This window comes from Daphnia pulex, chromosome 2 (assembly GCF_021134715.1).
Source record: "Daphnia pulex isolate KAP4 chromosome 2, ASM2113471v1".
NCBI lineage: Eukaryota > Metazoa > Arthropoda > Branchiopoda > Diplostraca > Daphniidae > Daphnia > Daphnia pulex.
Genome location: NC_060018.1, coordinates 5,787,462 through 5,813,631, shown reverse-complemented (window position 1 = coordinate 5,813,631; position 26,170 = coordinate 5,787,462). Strand labels below are relative to the sequence as shown.

The 26,170-nt window shown below is 44.2% G+C and overlaps 1 protein-coding gene across 2 annotated transcripts in view; it reads right to left on the bottom strand.

Annotated features, from left to right (window-relative positions):
* Positions 1–426: 426 nt before the first annotated feature.
* Positions 427–26,170, bottom strand: part of LOC124202532 (zwei Ig domain protein zig-8-like) — a 34,370-nt gene continuing 8,626 nt past the window's right edge. Inside the window, exons 2-6 of one of the 2 annotated variants that reach the window (XM_046598891.1) lie at positions 11,787–12,010; positions 10,473–10,695; positions 4,349–4,476; positions 1,284–1,452; positions 427–717 (exon numbers count right to left, since the gene is read on the bottom strand). In XM_046598891.1, coding sequence (XP_046454847.1) covers positions 533–717; positions 1,284–1,452; positions 4,349–4,476; positions 10,473–10,695; positions 11,787–12,010 — 929 coding nt within the window. In that variant the 3' untranslated portion in view covers positions 427–532. The remainder of the gene's footprint in view (positions 718–1,283; positions 1,453–4,348; positions 4,477–10,472; positions 10,696–11,786; positions 12,011–26,170) is intronic. The other variant, XM_046598894.1, reaches the window with a different exon arrangement.

The following is a 26,170-nucleotide window of genomic DNA, read 5'->3' as shown; positions in this document are numbered from 1 at the left end:
CACTATTACAGCTCGAGCAAGAAGCATAAGAGAGAGTGTGTTTTGCATACAGGTATTTCAGTTATATATTCCCAGCTGGTTTCCTACTTTACCCGCGAAAGAATAAAGTGTTTATGCATGGCGAAGTTTACACTCGTCGCCTTACATCCTCCTCAGCTGCACGGACTTAACGTGGTCCACCTACTCCTCGTACTCCTCAATCTTAACGAGTTCGTCGGGGTATATCATATAATGTTCATGCTAGAAAATGTCTACCCACAGCGCACCTACGATTCAAGATATGCTATACCTTGACAACGGGAAAATATTGAACATTTTTGTACTATAGAAACGAAATGTTGGCAAGATCTAGAGAAAAAGAAACGTCAACAATGGCCAGATAGTTATTAGGTTAAATGACAGTGTATTGTATATATTATGTTCACATTTTTAAATTTTTTTTTTTTTTTTTTGGGGGGGGGGGGTTGGGTGGGTGGAGGAAAAAAAATGTTTGGGATTGGTGGAGAAGAATAATTTGGTTTGGGCTTGATGGTTATCCAAAATTGGGAACAGTAGTCAGGGATACAAGTACAAATACAGACATCGGCAAAGACAGCAAACCCACAGAGTACGACGAATAACACATAGCGACGGCGACGAGCGAGAGTCTCCACCAATAACCGGCAGCGTTCATCATCAAAGAGCTGCCGCTGCGCTGCATGGCGGCCGGCTGTTCACCTGGAGATGGATCACGAAAATATATCAGAGACAAGATAAAAACATTGGCATTTATCTCTATGGTAGACATTATCAAAAAACAAAAAAAAAAAAGCCATGGACGACCGTTGTCAAAGCTTTCAACCACCATATTATCTATTCGGTACGTTGTCAAGCCAAACTCTAAACGTTGGGGCTAAATGTTTTAAAGTTAATACTAAGAGCGTGCCTTTCGATAGCAGAGATAATAAGCGTCTGACCTATTCACATTGATCTAAAATGTGCAGTAGCCAATGGTAACGTAGCAATCGATAGTCGTCATTGATCATTATAAATGAAAACCGTCAATTAAGCGGGGTGATCCAAAATTGATGAACGTTTAATTTATCAAGTTAACGGTGGGACGATGAATTAGTCCGACGGATCAATGAATGCGTATAGTGGGGAGCTGAATGGAATATAAGGGCAGCAAATTAAAAATGAAACATTGCGCATGAATTCCACACTAAAGGAATGATAAAGAGCGAGTCACGTTCTAATAATGTGATGAGCTCTAAAAACACGATGCGGGTTAGACGACTACTGACCTTTGAGAATGTAAACTTTGGCGGATACTGGGGGACAGTGGGCCGGCTGGCAAGTGTAATTGCCTGAATCGCTGACGTGGGCGGCTTTGATGAGCAGCGAGCTAACTGTTACATCCGTCTCAGCAAAATACTGGCGCTTTTCGATCCTGTCGCCGCCAAATTCCATTACCTAGACTCGAGAAAAAATCATCAAAGAAAAAGAAAAACATGATGTTATAAGAATCAACAGAGCTGCTGCTGTAGCGCGGTGCGCTGTGTCTAAGTGAATAACAGTTTCGTATTTGTGTGTGTGGCCCCACACATTGTACGCGGGCTAGACAGATTACTACATTGTAGTATATTGAGGCACCCAGCGTCGTCGTTATTCACAGCCCAAAGTATTTAGAACTCCGACAAAAAATAGTTCAATTAGGCCTCAGGATTTCTTTTGTGCAGCACGGCGGGGCTCCGAGATGAGTCGGCGAATTGGCGAAGCCTCTCTTTTTTTTGTTGTTTGGTATAGGACTTTTTTTTCCTGTTCATCTCTTTTGTCATCCGTATATGGTCTCTCTTTTAGTCCCTAATGATTACAGGATCCTTTTTCCCTTTATTCCTCCTATTTTTTTTTTTTTTTGCTCTTGTCCAATAAACCCCACGAATGTAATACGACGACGACGACTGTAGCTATATTTATATCCTTTCCTTATAGTCTTACGCATTTGTAGTTTGAGAAAGGTACGTATACGTATCGATTTAGTGACGTTCGTCTGCTTCCTCCCGATGTTCAATATATTTTTTGTTTCGGTTCGATTATGCTCCGATCGACAGCATATGGAGACCACGGCCAAAGGTCTACAAAGTCGTCGTTTTGATGGCATCAAATCAAAAGTTTACCTGATTTTTCATCTCGAGCAAGAGAGGCGCAACGCAATCAAGGCAATCAAGCTGAAACGTGGCAATCCTGCAGGCAATGACTAAACGAACTTTTCTTTCTTTTTTTTTCTTCACTAATTATCGTAGCCTTTTGTCTAGTGAGCGATAATGGGCTTGATTCGATGGAATCGAACGATTGCACAGCCTACGCCATATATCCGAGAGCAGCAACAAAACCACCCGGCAATAGAATAATAAGCAACAAAAAAAACTGCAAACAAAAAGAAAATGGGGAAACATTAGCATTGGCGTAACTAACGACTGAAACAATAGACGCAACAAACTTTCTTTCTTTCTTTCGTTTTTAACGATTCCATTATTATGGGCTATAATATCCCCCGAAACCCTCGTCCTCAATTTCCTCTCAGTTTCCCCCTGGTTTCCCCGTCTCAAGACATCGAAAAATAAGAAAAAGATAAAAGAGAAAAACAAAAACAAAAAAACGAAATGGCAAACATAATCTAACGGTGTACATGTATATAGGCCTACTTTTCAGTGTATGCTCTGTCGCCTTACTGTATCGCAACCAATTGCAATATATCCTTGATAAACATTATTACGTAATTTTTTTTTGGGGGGGACGGGTTGTTTTGAAAAAGACCGGGATGTTTTTATGGCCTGTTGTCCCTATATATATATACCTATACTTTCGTGAGCTACGAGGGGAGCAAGGAAGAAAAAAAAAAACAAAGTGAGGCCAAAGGATTGATGGCCGTTGGGTGCAACCGGTAAAAAATATAGCTTTTATTCGGAGCTGTTTTGCCACTTTTGGAGGCCCTTTTGTTTTCCTTATTCCCACGCATCTTATTGTTATGCCTATGCTGCTGCCCAACCCCTCTCCTTTTCTCCGTGTGTTTGGAGCTATGAACGATCCATCACGTTCCGTGACACCTCAACAAACTCCGGGTCGCCCCTTTTCGTCTCCCCGCCCGACAGCCCATTGGCTCTTTGGGAGTAATTAAACTCTTGGGGAAAAAGGAAGATGAGGATGAGAATGGCAAGGGGGGGGGGAAGAAGAAAGGAAAAGAAGAAGAAGAATTATGTTGGAGCTGAAACTGGAGTGAGTCGTGTGCCACAACATTCATCAAGGCCTTGTGTATATATATCCAACATGTCGTGGGTCTGTGGATTTCGCCCGTCTAGACTGCGGGAGCACTTCATTCATTTGCCTTCATGGGCGCAGAGTCAATTAGCAAGCGCAACAACACTCGCAGCGGGCGATAGGAGCGGGGAGGTTCAAACGGACATCGGGGCCGGCAAATGGAAGGGAACGTGAACAGGAAACTCGGCAGGGAAATAGTCTCGCCCCCATCACACCCTTCTCCGAATTGATCAAACATGTAAATAACAAATAATAAAAGAAGAAGAATGAACTTGGAACTTGTGGATGTTTTGCAAGGATCTAAAATGAGAGTGTTGGCCTAGATGAGTCAGCGCGACAATCAGGCCGACAGCACCACATGAAAACTCTCAACTTTGCCATCAGACTTGGTGTGTTTGCATACATGTAGACATTGCAGTTGACGCGATCCCGACTCTCCGGAAATATAAGGGAAAGATCCAAGTGTCGTGACTATATACGCACTAGATGTACATGTCGGCATATAACCTCCAAATGCTGGGAATGGAGAAGAAGAAGAAAAGCAGAGACGGACCGCTTGGTGGGGAAAAATTTAAAAAAAACAGAAGTGAGTCGGTCGCCAGTTGACACGTTTGCATAGAGTCTAGAAAACAGACGAGGGGCGGGCGAGAGAGAGAGAGATTGGCCGATCGATAGAGCCAGGTGGCTTCATTAAAAATGCAAACAGCAGAGAGCTGCTGGGAGGTTGGGAAGGCGAGGGGGAGGTCTTCGTAACGTGATTTTTCAGTTGGAAGAAGAATCATGTTAGGGGAAGAAGTGGGCTAGGAAAGAAAGAAAAAAAACCGGAAGCAAAACTAGATGATAATGAGATGCATAAAATTCTCAAGGAGGGAGTGGGGAGTGAACGAGATAACGGATAAAACAGAAAAGCACGTCACGCATAGTGTGTATCTTTTCTATTTTTAATATTCGATTCGCAGTTGACGGTGAGAATAAGAAACAATAAGAAAATCAGCAACAAACACATAGAGAAACTTTTAACTTATATTTTGTTTTTTGTTTTTTTTTTTACCTGTCCGTTGTGGTACCAAAAGAAGAATTCCGGTTGGCCGACGGCCTGCGACACGAGACAGGAGAGGTTAACGGGACTTCCTTCGTGGACGTGCATGTCCGGCCCGCCAAAAATCGAGGTAGTCGGTTCTGCGAATTGAAACATCACGGGAAAAAATCATCAGAAAAATAAACAACGACAGAAGGTTTCTTTTTTTCAAAAAATATAGGCGTCTGAATAACCTAACGACGAAAATGTAGTATTGGTTTGACGCAAGATTTCCCTTGGCGTCGCACGACATTCCCAACGGAACACACGGCGGACGGGGGTACGGGTATCAGTAAAACAAGAAACAACACGGAATGCAACATCTTGTCTAACGTTCTTATTGCGGGTAGACATATCGGTAAATCTTTTTTTTTTTTTTTTAATATTTAAACAATTGTACCCGCCCGCAATATTGCGTGTGGGAGCGAAGGAAAATTTAAAAAAGCAGAATATTGGAATTCTTCTTATTTTCTTTATTCATTTGAAATGAAGACCACGCCTTCATCTTATATAAATCTCTGCAAATAAAACAAATTATAACGAATAAATGCATAAAAATCGATTGTCTTTTTGGGAAAATGTCGTCAGGCCCACAGCAAAGTGTATAGTAACAGACATCCGCCGAAGAGAGTCTCGGTGCGCAATCGATTTCAAAATTGAAAGAATAAAACAACCTAATCAATTTCGAAGTGGTCGAAGAAGCCATTGTGAAATCTCTCCAATTTAAAATCCGACTTCTATTATGAAAGAGCGCCGGATTCAGCGAGAGAGACCTGCGATAGCGGCGGCCAACAACAACAATAAGTTTCGCGAGTGCCTTTTCTATTTTTTGACAGGAGAGACATCAAGCGATGGTCGGTCAACTTTCTCGGACAGCCCCGATCGTGAAATATTGATCAAGGTTGTCCCGTTGATTAACGACAAATGTCAGACGGCGCGGGCGGCCAGCATATATGCATGTGGCACTTTTGGGAGCGCCCAGCACAGCTCTGCTGTCCTCCTCCAACTATTTCGTCCAGAAATTCGGCGTTCGGCTGTCAGCGGCAACTGCATTAGACGTTATATTTTTCTTTTTTTTTGGGGGGGGGGGGGGGGGGTACTCCAAAACTGCATTGAATCAAGACACGGTTGTTGACAGGGAGCAGTCCCGATAGGTCGGGAGCCCCGTCGCAGCCCGTCACTGCTGCGCGCGTTTTCCTTTTATTTTTCAGTGTGTGGGGGGGACGGATGAGCGCTAATGCCATCAGCCGCCGTGTCATATCCTTTTTTCCTCCGAGCTGCGCCAGCTAAAGCGAATCCATGGAAAAGGAAGAAGAAGAAAAATTTCCCGTCCGTCGCGAATGACGCATTCAGAACGAGTTGCTGTCGGATGTTCGTCTTCGTTTTGTTGGCCGCCACTCTGCCGCACCTATCTAATACGCCACAGCCCATCCAACGGGCGTCCCGCTACTGGGAGGAGATCCATCCATCCATACAACCCTTGCCCTTTATGTGTGTGTCTCTTCTTCTTTTTCCTCTCCATCCGCTCAATAAGGCGCTCATCAAATGAGAGACGACAACATCAAACTCGACGGCCTTTGAATGGCAACACCCGGCTGGAAATATAAGACACTCCATTCAACATGCATGGGCGCCGCATCCCAGCGGCACTCTTCAACATTTCCCTTTTTTTTTATATTATTATTTTATCTAGTCCCATTTTTTTATTTTACAACTTTTATTCGACGACTTTTCCTCTTTTCGATTTCCTTTTATTTTTTAATCAGCAAAATGAGTTTCTATTTTTTTTTTTATTTCTTCGCCACTTCCATTTGAAAATGAAATCGAAAAAGGAGGTTAGGGCTGTTGGCGCAACAGTCGGTCATGCGATGAATGAAATATCTTATAAGGGGAACACGATCTTTTTATACTACAGCATCTGCCCGATAGCTTATGCAGTTCTTGTTTTCTTTTAAAAGAAACGCCAACTGACTTTTTTATGTTTGCGAAATTTTTATTTTATTTTTTTATTTTTGGGGGGAGGCCGGAATGGCCGATGCGAGTCGTGTTCCTCTGGGTGTCATCTTGGTCCGTAGAGACGCCGGCCCGGTGCATCCGGGGGAAACGACAACACACACAATTGATAACATGGCAACGGATGAAACAGGTCGACGGAAATGTCGGAAGCAAGCTGGAGAGCGACGGGGGAAAGAAAAAAAAAAGGACAAAATCATGGCGGATGGGCCGCGCGCGATCGATTTCGTCGAGCACAGAGGAGCAAAAAGTCACGATTGGCGGAATCTACCCCCATCCGTCCATCCATCTGCTTCTGCTGCTGCCTGGCAATATTGATAAATATTGAAGTAGCTAGCAGTCGGACTGATTGCGCTTGTCCTTTGTATTTTTTCTCCATGACGTCCAGGAATAAAAGAAAAGAAACTACGCAGACTGCGCCGGTAGTCAAGGGCAGTTTCAAGCAGCAGCCAAAGCAAAAGCATTCATCTTGATTATTCAACATGTTCCGTTGCCAGTCCGTATTGCGTCAAGTTCTCGAACATTCCGTCATTCCAAAACATGGAATCGTATCTTTCACGACGGCCATCTTCTATTTTTTGAGTTTTATTTTCACCTTCCACGAACATCATTATAATCTATCGTGAGCGGAAGAGAGAAAAGGAGGGGGGAATAAGACCTGCAGCAGTCATATCCCCCTCCATTTCGTTATTTCCTTCCGTCGCTCTCCTTTTGTCTGTGTGTGTGCCGCCGCTCTCTTCTTGTGTCTCAGTTCATCTGAGAGCCCAAAAAAAAAAGATGTAAGGAACGAGATGGGAATTCGACTCAACAGACCGTGAGTCTATGGTCGCCCCCCTTCTCCTTTCGATTGCTTTTTTTCAAAGACAACACGGTCCTCCTCCTCCTCTCTCTCTATTCGTGAAATCTCGATTCTTTACTATTTTTCCTTTTTTAGGTTCTTCCATAAATCTTCCGAATCTCGCGGTCGTCTTTCCACCTAACAACCGTTTCGGTCGTGCACAAATAGACAGACGGCGACCAGGCAAGTCGACCGTGTGTCGCCTGGAGAGAGAAGAAAAAAAAACGGATGACAAGAAGACATCAATTGGATGCCGTCGGTTGCTCTCTCTCCCCCTCTCTATCCCACTCCCGCCGGGACCCGAGAGTGGTGGTTATGTAACTCGGAAGAAGAGGTTTGACTTTTCTTCTTTCCGTATATACATCCATCGCAGGGGGAAGGGGGGAGAAAAACAAAATTCGATTCTCTAGTCAACACGTGCGCCAGCAGACCCAGAAAATAAAATATATAGGTGTAGACTGCGGGAGTCAGCGGACCGATGGCTCCGCCCCGGCGCGGTTATTTTTAAATTCAATTTTTGGACATTCGTCTCTCTGGACGAAATATTTGGCACGCAAATGTAGAAGAAGTTGCAGTGTGCGAAACTTTTGGGTGTTGGTGGTGAGTCACTGTGTGTATGTACACACACGGCGGATGAGAAAAAGAAAGCGGATGGGTTAACGAACCGAGCGGTCAGAACGTGACTAACGATTGCTAGTGCCATGAATATAAGTTCCACATGCTAAACTAGTTGGCCGACATAAAAGACTCTCACCCCACCACCCCTTTTTTCGCTTCCGCCCAATGCCCAATATTCGTATAATTGGCACAGTGAGAGAGAAAGAGAAACGGAGGAGTGATGTATAGAAATAAGGGGGGAGATGCGGGAAAAGGGGGGGGGGGGGTCGATCCGTTTCGTTGGGTTGGCAATGCTGTCACTGGCGTCGCTCTGATGCATGATGAACGATCATCGAAATTGACACCGACGGACGAGATAATTGAATTTTTCTCCTTCCCCCCTTATTCTATTGGCCATCCAGCCCATCAACCCCCTTCATTTTCTCTCCTCCACACTCTGGCAGCAGCAGCTTAAAGGCTCGTAATGAATCCGGATGGGATTATTCCGCACGATTACTCCCCTTTTTCCTTTTCCTTTTCTCCTTCCGCACTCGATTCCGCCTCGGAAGAATCTTCCGCACTGAACCATAGAAACGGCAAAAAGAAAAAGCGGAATTTTTCGCCAGCAAAACTGGAACGAACTGGAAGAAGAAAACAAAAAGAAAATACTTTTGCCGTCACGAACAGGTTACACAGTGCACACACACACAAAACCACTCGGTTCCGGACGGAAAAAATTCAACCGTCAAGTTTGATAGTGCGCGGTGCTTCAGGATGGTGTGTGTGTCAGTGTCGAGTTGACACAAGAAAAGATGAGACGCTCGGGCGTCGTGTCAATAAAAATGAATTCTTCCTTTTGAAGCTATCAAAGCAAGTCTAGCGTGGGCGTGACACACCACAATTCGATCGACCAGTCGCTCTGCTGCAGGCAACGGTGACACACACACACACACAAAAAAGCGGTTCGATATAACAGCAGCTTGCGGTGAGCAGGAGGAATAAAAGGAAGAGATGATATAACACTGGCGCCTTATAATATAGGACGGCCAATGACTTTACTGGAGGGGACATTGGAGACAGCCAGAGTGTGTGTGTGTAGGAGGAGAACACAGAAGAGGAAACAAACATTCGAAGCGGACGAGATGATCTCAATCGATATAGGAAAAGATGGCAAGAAGAGAAGAAACGGCGGATTGGTTGCCCATCTCAAAAACAAGTTGATGGCCTACTATAGCGGAGCTGGGACCTACATAGACACAGACCTACTTGGTATTCCCACAGGAGGAGCCGTTTTCAAGAAGAAAATGTGGGTTAGCATCATCGCGCCCGGATGTCGAGGAAATACTCGTCTATTCTTTTCTTTTCTTCTTCTTTTTGGTTGCCCCACTTTCTGACTCTTCTCTTTTCTTTTTTCTTTTTTTTTTGATCCGGCGGAATAAGAATAGGGCGCAGGCCGGGCAAGCGGAGAGTCGGCAGAGAACCACTCCTCCTCCTCCTCCTCTACAACTTTTAGATGTGTGTGTGTACAGTATACACACACACACACACACCCATACGTCTTGTATATGTATGTTGAACCTTCCTCGCGTGCTTGGGAAATGGAATCAAAAGAATTGAGCAACATCTTTTCTTTCCCATTGCTGCCCTACCACCCACAATCATATAGCCCTCCCCCAACTACCCCCCAACAAAAAATAAAAATATACCAAATAAAATAATCTTCTCTCTCTTGAAAAAAAGGGAAAAGTTCTTCATCACGTTTCTCGATTCTTCCGGCTGTCAGACCAGCCGGACGTGATTCGTTTCCGTGAGTTCAGGAGTCCAGCCGGCAGCGGGCGGTCTGATGAAAAACGCATCCCCATGTTCCCACCCCACCCCTCCCTCTCACCCAAAGTAAAGAAAAGAAATGGCGAGAGACGAGTAGAACAAGAAAAACGAAACGAACGGAATCGAAAAGCGGATGTATAGGAGAGAGAGAAAGAGAAGATAGACACAAGAAGAAGAAGACCATACCATCCCGGACAGACCCTGCCATGTCCAGCCCTGCTGTACACAGACACACAACGCATTCGGAATATAGATTCGCCGGCGAAAAATATAATACAGAAAAGAAAGAAAAGAAAAGAAGGGAGCAGCTATTCATTTCCTTGATGAATCCCCCAACACAGACTCTCTCTCTCCGCCTTTTCTTCGACAGATGAATTTCCAATCGTTCAACGTCCGCTGCATAAGAGACAAAGCGGACGGTGTGTCTACATATACATGTACATATACAGTACTACTAGTATATACAATCCGCCGAGGAATATACAAGCTGGGACAAACACACGGAATACGGATGTCGCCTTCAACGTCTATCGGCTGAATGACGTCACCATCGTGATGACCGAGCAAATCCGATCGTTTATTTCCCCAACCGTTCGGGAGAAAATGCTGGACTGGCCGCTTTCAAGGAATTCAACAGAAACAACTTTCAGAGGGAAGATTATCAAAAAGGATCGTAAATCATGGAACATTTCTATTGGCTATTGGCCATCGTTGAATCGGCTCCTGTGTTTTTGGTGAAATTGTTTTCCAGGAATGGAATTCCTCGCAAGGAAAAGGGTTTTGCAAAACAAAATGACGGCCGACAAAATGGACCCAACTTACCGACTACTTGGAGATGAACGAAATAGCTTCTGGTTGGTTGGGTGCCGATTTGGCACTCGTAGAGTCCGGAGTCTTTGAGTTGGACGCTCCGCAGCTGCAGGGTCCACTCGCCCGTGTGGCGCTGGTGGTAGACGGAGAATCGGCCGTCCTTGGTGTAGACCGAGCGGCCGACGCTCAGGATGTGGAGGTCGCGGTGGCGGACCCAGGAGACCTGCACAGACCACTGGACGTTGTGTTTTAAGACGGCATGTTTCAACGACTGTCAATTGTCTACAGTACATTTTAACTATAGTATGCACCAGCAAGTAACAAGTTAAAACTAACACCGATCGTGATGATTCTCGCTTCGATTCCAACCGAATCTGATTGCCATTTCCGTCGAACGTTTGCAGCCAACGGGAAGAACGACATTGTCGCGGCGTATCAGCGGATGACCGCTAGGCGGAAGTAATGGGCTATTGGAATACGCTGCTGTATGTACACTCCTTCTTTTTTTTTCCCCCTTCGCTACAATCAACAATCTCGGAGAAATTGCACATCAATAGACGATGAGGGAGGGGAAGAAAGCGACTGGTTCATTAGATGCAATCGATGGCTGAACGTCAACCGTACAAGACGTCAGCAGCGCCGGCTAAAAGATATGTGTATACACGTCGCTGCTTCTATTTTTTCCGCCTTTTTTTATTTCTCTCTTTCTCTCTCTCTCTTTGTCGATCGAGACGATATTCTACTCCGGTTCCTGCCATATCTACAAAATGCGCCTCCGCATCTTCCCTTTTCATCCCCCCCCCCCATCCTTTTCTCTTAGACATTCGATTCGACCGACCGACTCGGTGGTTCGTTCGGCCTCACTTTTTCTCCTTCATATTAAACGACGAGGAGATATGATGAATGTTCCTCCGCCCTGAGAGAAAGGAGAAAAAAAAGAAAAAGCGAATCTTGCGAACAATGGAGGGTACAAGGCAAAATACTAATAATAAAAAAAAAAGAAAATCCCGAACGGAGAGAGAATATGTAGGACTGTCTACGTCGGTCGATATATGTAGGCTCTGTCTCATCACTTTCCGTTCAATCTTCATTCTTATCACGTCCCCATATTTTTTTTCGCGTGCGCTCATATCTGGAAATAAATAGACGCACATTGTGTCCAGCACACTAATACACACGACAATGTGTCCACATTCGCGAGTCCGCCAACTCTCCGATCAAGTTATATAACATTAGCTGCTGCAACTCTGTTAGTATATATGTACATGTTCAAGTTCAAACTCTAAGGAGATTGAGACAAATTTGAAAAGGAAAACAAAAAATTACCGTTTTGTTCCTGAGGCTGCGGGGCCGGCAGCTGAGATAGGCCGTGGTGCCGGCCGCCACACGAACTTCGGTGGGCATCACGTCGAAATCGGCATCGGCAACGTACGTTCCCGCTGAACTTGCGGGTGGAGAACTCGACTCGACGACGGCCCACTCGGAGGAGGGATCGACAGCGGCAACGGCAACGGCAACGGCGGCGGGCTCATTCACGTCGCTGCACAAACCTGCGTCATCAACGGTGAGAAAAGCAAGAAACAAAAAAAAAACCCAACTGAGTGATGATGAAATGGTTTAGAGACGCAAGGAGCTCACACACGACGCGGTGCGTGTCTGCACGCGCGCGCTTGCTTATCCTCTAGGTGAGTTGTGTGTGTTGTTGTGCTTGAGCCTACACACTCAACATCACACACCCTAGTTCCGTATCAACAAAGTAAAAAGTGGGATCTATTTATAGAAAAGGGGGCGCTTAAAGGACCTCGCAATCGAGAATCCTAAAGAATTCTTTTTTTAAAAATAAGGAATTATGATTGACTAAAAAACGCGGGAGTTTGAAAATCATGGCCGACAGAAGAAATGAATACAGGAAATCGGCTTGACCTTTTTTCTTTTGTTTTTTTTTATGGTCAGCTCTATGGCCGGCCTGCACATATGTTGCGCTTCAACGGATTCAGCAGATTTCACTTCTTACCCCCCCCCCCCTGTCTGCTGTCTATCCAATTAGATGTATAGTCCAAGATTGTTGAATGCTAAACGGATATGTAACTCTGTAAGAGCATTACACAGTCAAAACCCATGAGCGTATTTACAATTGCCATTCAATATTGCGCAACACAATTTCGGTTGCGTATACAAACAGGAGGCATGTAACTGGGAGTGCTCCTTTCGCCAAATTGGTATAGCCGTGACTGTTCTATAAATTGGCGCACATTTCTCTGTCAATTGGTTTTGTTCTGTTATTCGTTCGCGCAGCGCTGGAAACATTCAGCGCAAACGAGTCCATATATTATTACATAAAGGAGAGATGACGCACAAAACAATCTCATCAACTTATTCCCTCCCGTCATCGCCTTTTTGTCGTGCGCGTCCTATTTTTATTTCCTTTACTTTTGTTGCGAATGAATTCGGTCGTTCGGGACTTTTCTCGTTCTTTTCTTCTCTCTTTGATTTGAGAGTGGGTGAAAAACGAATATTTCTTCTGGCCCTTGTTGTTGTTGTTGTTGTTATATTTCTTTCTCCTCCATCATTCTTTGTGTTGCTGCCGCGTTCGGACTTGCCAAAGGAGATAATATTGTCGCCGTCTGTCACGGCCGGCTGGACGGCAGGCTCAATCCTCCCACACCTTCCTTCCTTCTCCGCCGGCTCTCCCTGTGTGCCCAGCAGCAGCCGCACGCTATATAGTTGTCGTCCATGTGCAAGTGTTGTAAAGTGCAGTATACACACACGTGAGCGGGACGAGCTAGGCGGCCGTAACGATGCAACCGTATTGATCCGCCGTGTCTTATAAACAGGAACTTTCATCGACCCCAGGAGAGGTTCATCCTCGAAGGGTGTGAGATGGGATGAAAAAAGCTGCAAGAGGCAGAAAGACCCAATCGCTCCTTCTTCGCCTTCACTCCGCCTATTTATTTTCATAAATGTGCAACACAAACATCAGCCCGGCGCACGAGTTTCTTTTTTCTCTCTGGTAAGATTAGTGCGATGTTGTCGATATTGAAAAATGCAATAGAGCCCAGGACCTCCCCCCTCCTACGATTAGCACTCGGCAACACAGCAGAGACGAGCCCACAAAAACTTGGAAAAGTCTTTGGAGTCAATAAGGCAGAGAGAATTTTCCTTTTGATTTTCCAAAAGGCTTATGTTTGCCTTGAATTATATATATATTGGTCGTAATCATCGAATTCCAGCAACTTTCCCCGTCGGTCGTCGGCGCCCACTGGATTCCGTTCCGCTCTTCTGACGTGCGGAATCGATCAACAACCGGCTGAGAAGGGATGAAAAATCTTGGCCGTATTATATAAGTGACGGGCGTTAAAAGAAACGGCAAATCAATCTTTTACAACACACAAGAATTGAAAACTAATAAAAAAATAAATAAATACGAATAAAAATAATAAAATTTCGTTTCAAGCGGCCGCAATGTCTCCAAGCGGATGGCGTGCACGCCCTTCCTGTCGTAAGTCACACCCGATAATATTTTATATAGATCCTCCGACTCGCTTTATTCTTCCATCTCGATCACAGGCCCTCGAGCCGCCGCCCGACCGCTGCTGGCCTGCGTGCGGACGAAAGACGACCGCCTAAGCGCTCATCCGTTCCCCACAGATCGATAAACAGCGGATATAAAAGAAGAATTGAGAACAACAAATATAGACAGAGAGCGCCCCAGCGGCAGTTCCATCTGCAACGTTTAGAGAAAAAGAAAAAAGAAACGACTCGGTTCTCCCAAATTTAGTGCTGATCGTTTCCGACGTCGGAACGGCGATGGGATCGAGCACTTTGCTTGATTAAATCAGCGATTAAGTGAAGCCGTTAATCCTTGTGTGTCTAAATTCCAATCCACTTGAAACGGCAAACAGTCTAAGAGAATATAGTACACACACAACACAGCCCTTTTGCCCAGCAGCTCCTTCGAAACATTTCTGTTTGACATACTTTCGACACTTGGGCTCAACTTTCCGGCGGGTGTTGGTGTTTTGGTATTTAGTATTTACTCTTCTTCAACATTGGAAACGTATACAGCTTAGTGGGGGGGGGGGGGGGGGGCCGAGAACCACACATCGGCAGGCCAACTCGACGTAGCATAGAGTTTTGTGTGTGACCGAGTTTGTTCGATAGCGAGTGTATAACTTTTCCAAAGTTGGTAAAGCTGCCAAACTATACGAAGGAATAAAGGTATCGAGCTCCGAAGAAGGCCACACTGTGCACACACACAGTGGCCGGCGTGATAGATGCGATAACTGCACATATGACGACTGCCAGTTGAATGGCGAATACATCTCCAACATAATGGAACCTCTTTGTCTATTCATGATGTCATTTCCGCCATCCTCTGTTTCGCAAGTCTTCCGCCGAAAAAGTTAGCGCGCAATGGCCGAAGAAATCTAGAGCCCCGACGCCATTAGGAGCGATCCCACAAACTCGCAGCCCACAAACGGACGCGTTTCGATTTTTTCCTTGTAATCAAATAATGATGGAAGACCCTCCGCAGGCCCTCTCAAATGGCGACGAAAAGTTTGGGGGTTTGTTTAGCAATTCCCAGCCAAAGATGCGGCTGGGAAATTCGCATCCGTTGAACGACAAGCGAGTTCGTTTATACGGGCGATGCCCCGACGTAATAGCCAATCTTTTCCTTGTCTAGCGCAGAATATTAAATTTTCTAGATTTGTATTGTCGCCTTGGAGGCCGTCAGATTCAACAAAGGGGGAAGTTCCGAGGAATAAAGAAAAGAAAACGATATCTGATTAGAGATGGATTGGCACGTGCCAGTTTCAGGTGACTCGGGAGTAATTCGGTCACGTCTCTTCAGCCCCTAGATCTCGTGCACGGGCTATTACAAGAAAAATGTCTCAGCCGGAGGGACCGCCGCCGCGTTCAGTTCAAACGGGTTGCGAAGTTGTCCCAACGCGCGGCCGCCGTCTTCATCATCATAGCGTGTAAGCCTCCGGGAGCAGCGTGTGGATGCCATCAACTCCTTTTGTTTGTCCTCCGTTTCCTTCCTCCCCCCCCCCCCTTGTATTATAATAACTTATATAAATATATATAGAGAGAGACATTATGACAACGAGTCTCTGAAAGAATTTGATTCGCCGCGTCGTCTACTTTTTCCTCCATTAGGAATGGCGACGGCTTTCCCATTTTCCTAATGTGTTTTCGTCATTTTCAGGACGGAGCAGCAGCAGCAGCAGCAGCAGCAGCAGCACGAGCGGGTACGAACAAAAGCGACTTGGTTCGGGAGCGAGATGCACACGACTTTGTTATTGGACGTGACACAATGTCGGGCCCTTTTTGTGTTGATTATTTGTTAGGCAAAAAAGGGACGTGTGTATATTGAGAGGACCTGTGTGTGTGTGTATATGTACACACACAGCGACAGAAAGGCAAAGCCCCCTCTCACAAGAAAAGTGAGAGGGCCGTCTATATGGATGCCATATAGAGTGGCAGCATCAGCAGCAGCCGGGCGAAGAGCTTTATCATCATCTCATCTTTGCGTGTTGTGTCACAGAGTAAAGGGGGAAAGTTCTTAAAAGTGTTTTTTAGAGAACGGATATGGCCTAGATGCCGGAGACTGTAGCCTACTATACTCTGCCTCTTGCCACCACTTGCACCAGCCACGCCCTGCTCCGATGCCTGCCGTCGTTTTCCCAGCGGAACTTCATTATGCAGACCCCGACTGATGCCGGCATCATTCTGCGCAGTTTGTGAAGAGTGTTGGCACATGATAAGCTGATTATTTGTCGACAACATTTCCTCGATGATGCTCAAGCACAAGCAGTCTATAATCCGGGACTCGTACTTTTTTTTTGTAGCCCCCCGACAAAGGAGCCAAAAGGATCGAAAGAAAAAAGATGGCATGAGCTACGTTTTTCATAAATCTACAATAGCATTAACAGCCAAACTAGATATTAGAATTTAGAAGTGCGACTCTGCATTTGGAAACTCAAATGTTTACCGGGGGAGTACTGAGTACATTTGATTTAAAAAAGTTACAGGAAAGATAACAACAACCGGAACTTTAGCTTTTGAGAATAAATGTAAAAAAAAAAATATATAATATTCTTCACGTTGGTAATCAGTTAACTGACTAATCAGTTCCCCTCATCTTCTGAATTTTCATAGAATTGAGCAATTAAAATAGTTTGTTGCTCGGGAAACTAATAAACAAAAATTGTATGCTTTTTTATTTTCATAATTATTGCTTTTCAGTTTGATTTGAAACTTGTGATTTTGTGAATTGTGAATTGCAATTTTGATTTGTGGCGGAAATCCAGGAGAAAACATATGAGTACATGTGGCAACGTGTTAATCGCTGCACGAAAATCAGACAAACAATGAAACAAATAAAAGTACGAAAAATCAGATCGTAGACTTCGTAGTTCGTAGTGTTTCGCCTCTCTTGATAGCATGTGTTGAGACACACTTGGTGAAATTTAAGAGGTAATAAATAACTGAAACATTTAAATAAATAAGAGTACAATAATGGATGCTTTATTAACCGAATAGTGTAAACATGTTCCAAACTTCTTGATATTTTTTTTGGGGAAAGCACTCATGAATTATGCAATTAGTCAACTAGGCATTCCACGAATTTTCTTTTAATTTTTAAGCAAATTCTTTTCCCTTTTCTTCCTTGTGCAGAATTCACTACTTCATAAACAACAACAATTTCAAGTTTTGCTTGTGCTGGTATCAACCCTGTCATCAGCAACATTCTTTGTGTGGGACGGGACATGGTAATTATTTTGTCACACTATTGAAACATTACACCTGTTAAATAACTAAATTATGCATGGCTGACTTAGGTGCAGTGTGTTACATAATAACTTTATGTCCTCCTGTTTATTAAATATTAAATGTATATCCCTCGGTTTCAATTCTTCCTAATTGATTGTTTCCAAAATATTACGTGAATTAATTTTTGCTTTTCTGCTGTAGGTAAACAGAATCCTTGATTGGAGCATCCACTTACGTCAGACAACTTGTCTCATCTTTCTTTTCCTTCAATCTTTTGCGTCTTCATGTACAGCCATGTGAATGTGGATGTGAGGACGCCCTTTTCCCAATCCCGCCTGAGGCCTGACGTATTAAACTTTTCTGCGGATGGAGCAGTTGGAGATGCCTGGCTGTATTTCCCAGGCTTCAAGGTAGGACTCTGTTAAAATTGGTGCTATTTTCCCTTTTTTTGTCATTGTTTTGTGGCGTTGATGATCGTTACATCATCCCCTCTCCCCCCGTGAATTATGCAAGTTACTCAACTGCCCTTGGCCGCATGCAGCAAAATACGGAGAGCAAGCACACACAAATCAGTATCATTTCTATGGGTCATTGTTACTCTCAACAGTGAGTTTATCACTGCTTTCAGCTTGCGAGGGTTTCTGAGAATCAATTGGGTTTCTTTTTCTCTCCAAAAGAGGACGAAACTCAAAGGCGATCTTCTTCTTTTGGATGGTACAGAATAGTTTTGACAAAACTGTCACGCTTCTTGAGGCCCAACAAAAACATGCCCGAAGTCGCGTTACTTCCGTGAGATGAATCAGCAATTCTTTTACTTTGCAGCTTTCTGAGCTTTTCGCAAATGCAATTACGCATTTCAAGAATATGCAGAGTTGCCGATCTTTCATTTGAATTTTTCGTCCAAATCTTCTAGGCTAACTTTGGGTTCGGGATAAAATGTTCGTTGTTTGGAAGTGCTGAAATAACTTACTCGAGTTTCTTATTTCTTTGCTTTGGGGATTTTGAATAATTCTCGCGGGAAGCATTTTTGGCGTGATAAATATTTTAGGTTTCTTGACGTCTGCAACAGTTTTTTTGTTAAATGTCGCAAATTTGTTAACTTTTCAATAGGGATGAATTTTATCCCTCGTCGGTTAATAAACTGAAGGTAAAGATCTTTCCCGACGCTGACTATGGAGGATGGTGATTGATGGGCATTTTCTCGCATTTTCGTTACTTGAGAAGACATCGAGTAACGGAAATTTTTACATTTCACTGTTTCAATCTCTCTTTTCATCGAATTTCGGAATTTCTTAAAGCGATTAGACAAAAATACCAAAAACTGTCTGCACTTAAAGTCGAGAAATGTTTTGATTGCCAAAACAACTTTAAAAGCCGTAGGTAGTTGGCCAGAATTTGCTTTGAAATTTTGTCAGTCCTTTTCCCTCTTTTCGAAAATCTTGAAAGGACCTTTCACGTTCTTTTCCGTATTTTTCCCAAATGGATAATTCTTTCGCTGGGTAAAGTTCAGATGTTTTCTTTAAATATTTCTTCGGTTAGATCGAATATTGTGTAATGAATTTTACTTTCCATCAATTTTTTGGCAAGACCAATTTTATTCCAAGTTTTTCTCGCAACAGTCCCTAGCGCTGTTTTCTTTTATGTTCTTGCTCTTGGAATTATTGTCAACGGTTCCATCTTGAAACCATATTGGCTGACTTCCAAAAGAGAGAGAGATCTTCTCTCATGTCGGACATGGTGCAGGAGAACCTCAAAGTTGGCGGTGTACACAGACTATAGTTATGACGGTGCATAGTAACGTCCGCTCAAACTTTGTCCCGCTCGCTGGCATTTTGCGTTCGGTACGATACGTGCACAAGTGGATGTTCATATCCTCCGTAGACACTCGCCTCATGGTTCACGGGCCAGAAACTTTCAAGCGGATCAAAACAATATCTCAAACTTGGATGTATATGTCGTAGCCTATTTGGACGCCATTGGCTTTCTGCAAGAACCGCAAGCCGTTTATTTCCCCTGTACCAGTCTCAGCAGTATATAGTATCAATCGCGAACTCTATGCTAGTCATCGGTGGAAAACAGAAGCTTTACATGGCCCGTGAGTAGTTCACCACCTGCCACTGCTGCGACCCGACCTTTTCCTTATTTTGTCAATTCCAGTTGAATCGGTAAAATCTCGGCACGCGTCCAGGGTTACGGCGGAATGCCTCGCCGTGAATTTCCATTTAAGGCCACGGTGAATTAGCCCGTTTGTATCAAAAGTAAAGGGAAATCGTCATCTCTCTTTTCATGTCTTTCGTGGGCGAGGTAAAAGAACATGGAAATAATAACTCGACGACGACCTTTAAAGCGGGAGGGGGACACAAAAGGGAAAAAGAAAGTTGATGGAAATTGAAATGTCTTTTCTCTGTAAGGCTTTAACTTTTGTATTCGACCCTAGTTCTTATATTTCTCTTACTTGTCGACAAGTGATCCCCGAGTCGAAAACTACACAGAGCGTGACTGACACGACACAATTCCCTTGGAATTCGAAAATCCACACCCACACCACGAAACTTGGCGCTCCTCGAGAATGAAAAATGACAAAATCAAATTTTTTAAGAAAAAGTAAGACAGACAGAAAAAGGTTTCACTATCTAAGCGAAGAATCGTTTCTAGACACTAATCATCTCTCCGGAACGGGCCAGTCGTCAGACTAAATCCGAGGAACCGTGTTTTCCTATAAACTTCCCCTCCCCCATTTTTTTTATTTGACTAGCGATCCCGGTTGATTTTTATATTCCTGACGGAAAAAGCCCATCATCATACACGACACGGTACACACACTGTTATATGGCCACGCTGATTTGATGGTTGCTCCGCCCTTACCTACCAGCATTATTGGCAAACAACAAATAAAATGGAAAAGGCGGACAAGAAATTGAGACTCTGTGAGCGTGTACATTGTCCTCCCCCTCCCTGGCACGAAGACCAACCCCCTACCACTTACTCAGCCTATGCACGGAGAACCTCTGGTTTCGTTGTGTTTGTTCACTAAGTAAAGATTGACAGAAAGTTCGGAGAAGAAGACCCAATTGACGACGTTTCATTCATGATCTGACGGTCAAACAAACTTGGAAATCCAAAAAAACTCCTTCCAATCCTATGAGGACGAGAGTCAAACGGGGGCGACCTGTTGGACTTGACTCGAAAGTGAGGAACTTGTTTTGTCCGCTCTGTTACCCGTCTTTGAATACAGGAACGGCTTTATTTAACGGATGTGCTGCTGGGCAATACAACAAAATATGTGATGGCCCAGTTCACCGTGTCCGGTCGTGAATCGCCAACAGGGCTAGGGAAAATGCCAGCCATCGATCGATATTTCTTTCTTCTTTTTTTTGGAGGTTATTCGGAAGATGGATGGTGTTGAGATTGGGCTGACGTGACTACGTTGACGGCCGGCGCCGTGAGGCTCGTATAGATTTTATTTTCTCAAACACCAAGTCTATAGCAATCCATCCATCCATTGCTGTGACAGGAAATTGACTTGCCTGGGCGCATTACGGAATAAATTGTAATTAGCGGATATCTTTATCCATATATACTCCCACTCTTGATAGACTATTTCGGCAGCCGAAAGACAAAATGACAAATAGGGCGGCCAAAACAAGGGAATAACGATATATAGCAGTCAAGCCAGCGCGTCTCCATGTTCATTTTTCCATCACTCATTTGCCACCCACCGGAAGTCGGCGCAGTTTAAGCTAAAAAAGAGGGAGAGGAGGGAGGGGAGAGTGGGAGAAGTGCAGGCGCACGCAATGGATGTCTATAACAAACATCGTCGATCAAAGGGGTTTTTATAATAAAGCTCATGTCTACACTTTTTCCCTTTCTCGATGGGTATGTACAAAGTTAGGTCGACTTGGTTTTCAATCAATAAAACATCGTATCGATTTCACGCTTGCGTTAGTTAGAGCACTTATTTCCTGTTGGAAAGAGAGAGGGGGAGAGAGAGTTTTACTTTAATTTACTGCTCTATTATGGAAGGATTGGACTGTAGAGTGTAGAGCTCTTGAGAGAGAAGCGGTCAACCATGGGAGCGCACAGGAGGATCAACAGCGCAGTGCCAAACACGCCATGAAAAGCTGCCGATCAAAGCTAATCTACTCGATCACACCTGCTTTCGGACTTTGTTTACGGCGTAATAATAATAGCCGGGTAGGTGTTGTTTGTAGCTATTATGCGATAACAACCCTAGACGGATAAAGGGCTCGGGTCGGCGTCCCACCCTTTGAGAAAGAAGTGTAAAACGTTCGCGTGATATCCCGCACATGAACCGACGAGCGCAGTTTGAAACGGAAAACGGTCGGGTGAATCATTCTCAAATTTCTTCGTGAGTCAAGAGGGAGGGCGAGCGGGAATTATGGCGGAAATAGATTATTTTACAAGTTCCCGTATAAACTGGCATTAGTGTGTAAAGGGAGAATGCGGGGGAGAATGTACAAAGTCAGGGCATCAAATCTCGACAATGACTTGTTTAAGGATGCGCACAACATACATAACATCAGCGTGGCAACTGTCCAATCTTCTTATTGTCTGCGAAAGCAATACTGCCGACTGGCAAAAGGGATGAAGCGCGATTCATTCCGAATTGATTGCATTTTCTCTATTAGAGATTAGTTGACTTTCTTTTTCTTTTTGGGTTGTTGTTGTGTTGGGAAACCAACGGGCATCATTGACATTCTAGAGACATAGAGAAAAGGATCAACCAAATAGAAGAAGTCTGATTGAACTGATCACAAAGTCATGTTGTAGAGAAAATGAGGATAAGTCATCGGCCCACACAGCGAACCAAGGAATGAAATCGCTATCAGGCTTCCGTTTGGTTTGTTTTGCTTTCGTTTTTTAACGTTGAAAACAGACAGAAGAGTGAGCCAAAGCCGAAACCGATCGATACTCTCTCTAAATGCATTTGTCGGGAAGGAAGGATCTGGGCTGGCCAGCAGTCCTTTTAAGAAAAGATTGCGAAAGCGCAGCCCTATACATAGCGATGCATTCCTCTTTCGTTCTTGTTGCCACCCCGTCCTATGTTGTTGTTGTCGTCCTGCCTTTGGCTAATATCAAAGCAACGGGAAGGGCGTTCCGTCACTTTTAGCTAACCGGTTACCTCGTCCTCGTGAAAGGGAAAACGTACTACGCACAGCCTGTTGTGTAGGGTATCGGCTTTTGGCTGCCTTGACTTAATCTGCTCCAAGAACTTCCTCCTTTCGCTCTGCGTAACAGCGACGTTTTAATTAAAATAAAGCCAGACTGGATAGACTAAAACAAGAAATCGACTCGACTACATTTGCCTCGCCACTCTTGAGAATGGAGTTTTTAAAAAATCGTGCGTCACAGCCTATTTGAAACGCCAAACGCCAAGGGTGAAAAAGGGATGAGTAAAGTTGCCAGGATTTTCTTCAACGGAGGGTCTCCCTCCGTCAAAGGTTTTAATTTTTTTTTTCACTTATTGTCTTATATAAATAGAGCTACTTAGGTTGGAAAACTCCTCGAGACTTTAGGGCATATATAGATATGCTCATATGCTGCGCGTTTCAGATACTTTTTGCCTCGGTTGCCGGAGAGGGGCGTGATTCGTATCCATATGTACAAGGCAGAGTGGGGAGTGCGTGCTGCTAACAAACCGGCTTCCTTCCTTCTTCCTCCATCCTGAAAACTTGACAAACTCGAAACTCCCCCTCGTCTCTTTTTCCTCTTTTTTCAGCTAGTTTGGGTGTAGTCTTGGCTAGTCTCACGACTCGTATGGGAAACGAACGACTCGGTTTCGACTTGTACGGCTTTGACGGGCATTAGACATCGATCGTGTTCCACCTACTTGTATATGCAGAAAAGAAATGAACTGGCAAAAGGAAGAACAAAAAACAAAATATACAGCGCGCGTGACATATGCCGTTTGATACCGTAATGCATTCACACCTTTGACCGCGGTACCAAAAAAGTATTTTTTTTTTCATCCTCTTTCTATTTATCCGCACCGATCATCGAATTGGAATAGGGCGGATGCTTTTGAGTACGCACCCCCCCCCCTTCTAATTTCAGGTTTCATCCCCTTCAACCATGTTAGGCAAAAGAGTGATCAAAGGAATATCCTCTGTTTTGTGATAGAGCTAGAGATAGAGGCGTAGCCACTCGAGTCGTATATTGACTAGTTATGTATGATGTGGGGGGGGGGCATCATTAAAACTGATAACAAAAAAGACTTTATGGATGCTGCTGCTCCGTAGGTGGTGGTGTGGTGGGTCTGCGGGTGTGGTAAATCTCTACCCCATTTTCGATTCATTATTCCTCTATCGACTGTACACATCTAGCTATCTCTCTAATCTGTAGGGAAACCATTAAACCTCCGAAGCGGGTCGGTCATTTCATGGCTGACCGATTCCCCGTCGTCGTAAGGGAGTCAACAATAGGGCCAACCGGTATATCTACAGAGTATAAAAGAAGGCGAGTATTATATTAAAGCCGAAAGAAGAAGAAAAAAAAGGAGAGCAGAGATCCCCGGGGTACTGCAAAACGTCCAGCTGTATTGGACGATATAACCCACTCTTCCATTCTTATTTTGATCTCTATTCTCTTTATTCGCATTTTTAATGAAACGAATGCAATAGCAACGGACGCTTACATCCGCTATTGAATTTTCTTCCTGCGCCGACTTCTTATGCTCTCCATATAAGATAGATGACATGTAATATTGTATATATTTCTAACGGCTCTAACGCGTTCGAAGCGGCCGTCTGCAATAATGGTTCCATTTCTGCGGGTCCGTCAGCGGCAGCCAGACAAGAAGAAAGCGAAGAAAAACAGCAGGGAGCTAGAGCTAGAGCTAGAGCAGTAACGACGGAAGAAAGAGAAAGAAAGAAAAAAAGCAATATCGGCGTCAATGGTGAAGCAAGGCCGGCCGCACACATTCGGCGTGATACATTTCCTTTCGCCGAGATAGGAAGCGCAAAGAAATCCTCGCATTTCCGGGATGCGCAGTGCTGCTGAGAGCTCAGAAACTGATTTAGGGCCGCCCGATGATGACACGAAAAACAGTTGGGGTTTGCTCGCAGGGGCCGTAGAGGACGAGAGGCAAAAGGAATGAGACGCACTAACAGCAATAACGAAAGAAAAGAAAACGCGTATAAAATAGGAAAACAAATGTCACTTTCCCCGCTAGTTTGATACCCTCTAGAGATCGTTTGCTACGGACGGATGTTGATACGTATACTGCGACAAAACCAACAAAATATATAACAAAGGGATAGTAGAAAGGAAATTTTTTTATTGAAGATGGTTGCGAGATAGAGGAAGAGACAACGGTCCTTGATGGACGAGCTCAGCTTTGGGGGGGGGGGGGGCAGGGATGATGATGACAACGAAGAAGCGTGACTACACGCACCGCTGACATGCCAGAAGCTCACCCGCACGCACGACCGACTCGGAGCAACAATAAGATACAGACAGTCAAAGTGTACAAAAAGGCGGCTGCTGACAGCAACACACGAAAAAGAAGAGTATAATACGTGTAGGTAAATTAAGGTAAAACAACAGAAAATTATTCTTTCATCTTTAGAACTACGAGGGGGAAAAATTATTGGATTATCTTTAATTGTTACATGCAGGACAGTGAGGCCTATATTCTTAGAAAACTGATAAGTTCGTGGGATTCACACAAAGGAGACAACAAAAAATTGCGTGTAAAAATGGGTGGATAGTTCCAGGGAAGTAAAAGGTTTCTATGTCCTTTTACCCCGTTTTTTTTTTCTTTCAGAGAAGGCGGAAACTGGTATAGACCTAGTGGCCTATAACAGCGGTTGTACAATTTTTCGGTGAAGAAGCTTTAGCGAGTCAATAAAAGAATAAAGCCCAACTTAGTACAGGAATATTATAGTGCAATATCGACGAGACCACTATTATCGATCCAAAGTCATACGGAGGAAACTCCTCATCCAACAACTCTATCCAACAACTCTTGGGCAAATCAAACCTACGAAAACCCTTCATCTGACAGTGAGCTAGGTAGGAGTCTCTTGTCATCGAGCACCCACTGGATTATGATTTGCTCTACCCTTTTCGAAAGCATGCAAAACCCACACCGAAATCGATATTTTCCCAATAAATATATATTAGATTGACTTCGTACGTAGGTACTCTGTTCGGTAATAAAATGCCAATCAGCCTTCGGGTAGGTGCCCTTCGACTTTGTGCGCGTATTTTTCCTATATGACATAGAAATCAGCCGATTGGTTTGATCGATATTTATTTCTTCTTCCGCAATACTAATGCGAACAGCCTTTTCGCATTGATCGCAGGGAAACGCCATCCTGGCGGTGTGGCAAAATAGGAATCGATGATGATGACTGGTTCGCAAGATACGGGAAGGAAGCAGCTATGTTAACAAGGGACTGAATAAAAGGAGGGCCTTTGTTCTCCTGTCAAGGTGTTTCGGCCCGAAGGAAAAACCTGGTAGATACATGTAACCAACACCCAATTGCACTCTCAATCCAGGAGGAATACAATGGGCCTGGTCGAGTTCAAAGATTTGATGGGCAACAATCGAATAGCCTACATCAAATCTACCTCATCTACGATGTCTAGCGTAGGTTGCAGAAGCGCTCGAATTGGGAGTCAATAACGAGCAGCACTGCTTTGATCGAAATCTCTGTTCTCGGAATCGGACGGGAAAACATCTGAGTGTCACTTAGCAACCAGGGCGCTCTTGTTAATGAAGAAAGGTCCTTTAGATTACGATATTAGATCCCCTCTCATTTTACTTTAATGCTAAAAGTGGAAAGTAGTGGCCCAGTACATGAAGTTCATTTCATCTAATATTATCCCGCATAAGAGAAACTTGCATCGTTCATTGTTATCGCACTCGGATACCACCCTTTCACCGTTTCATTTGTTTACCAACAAGT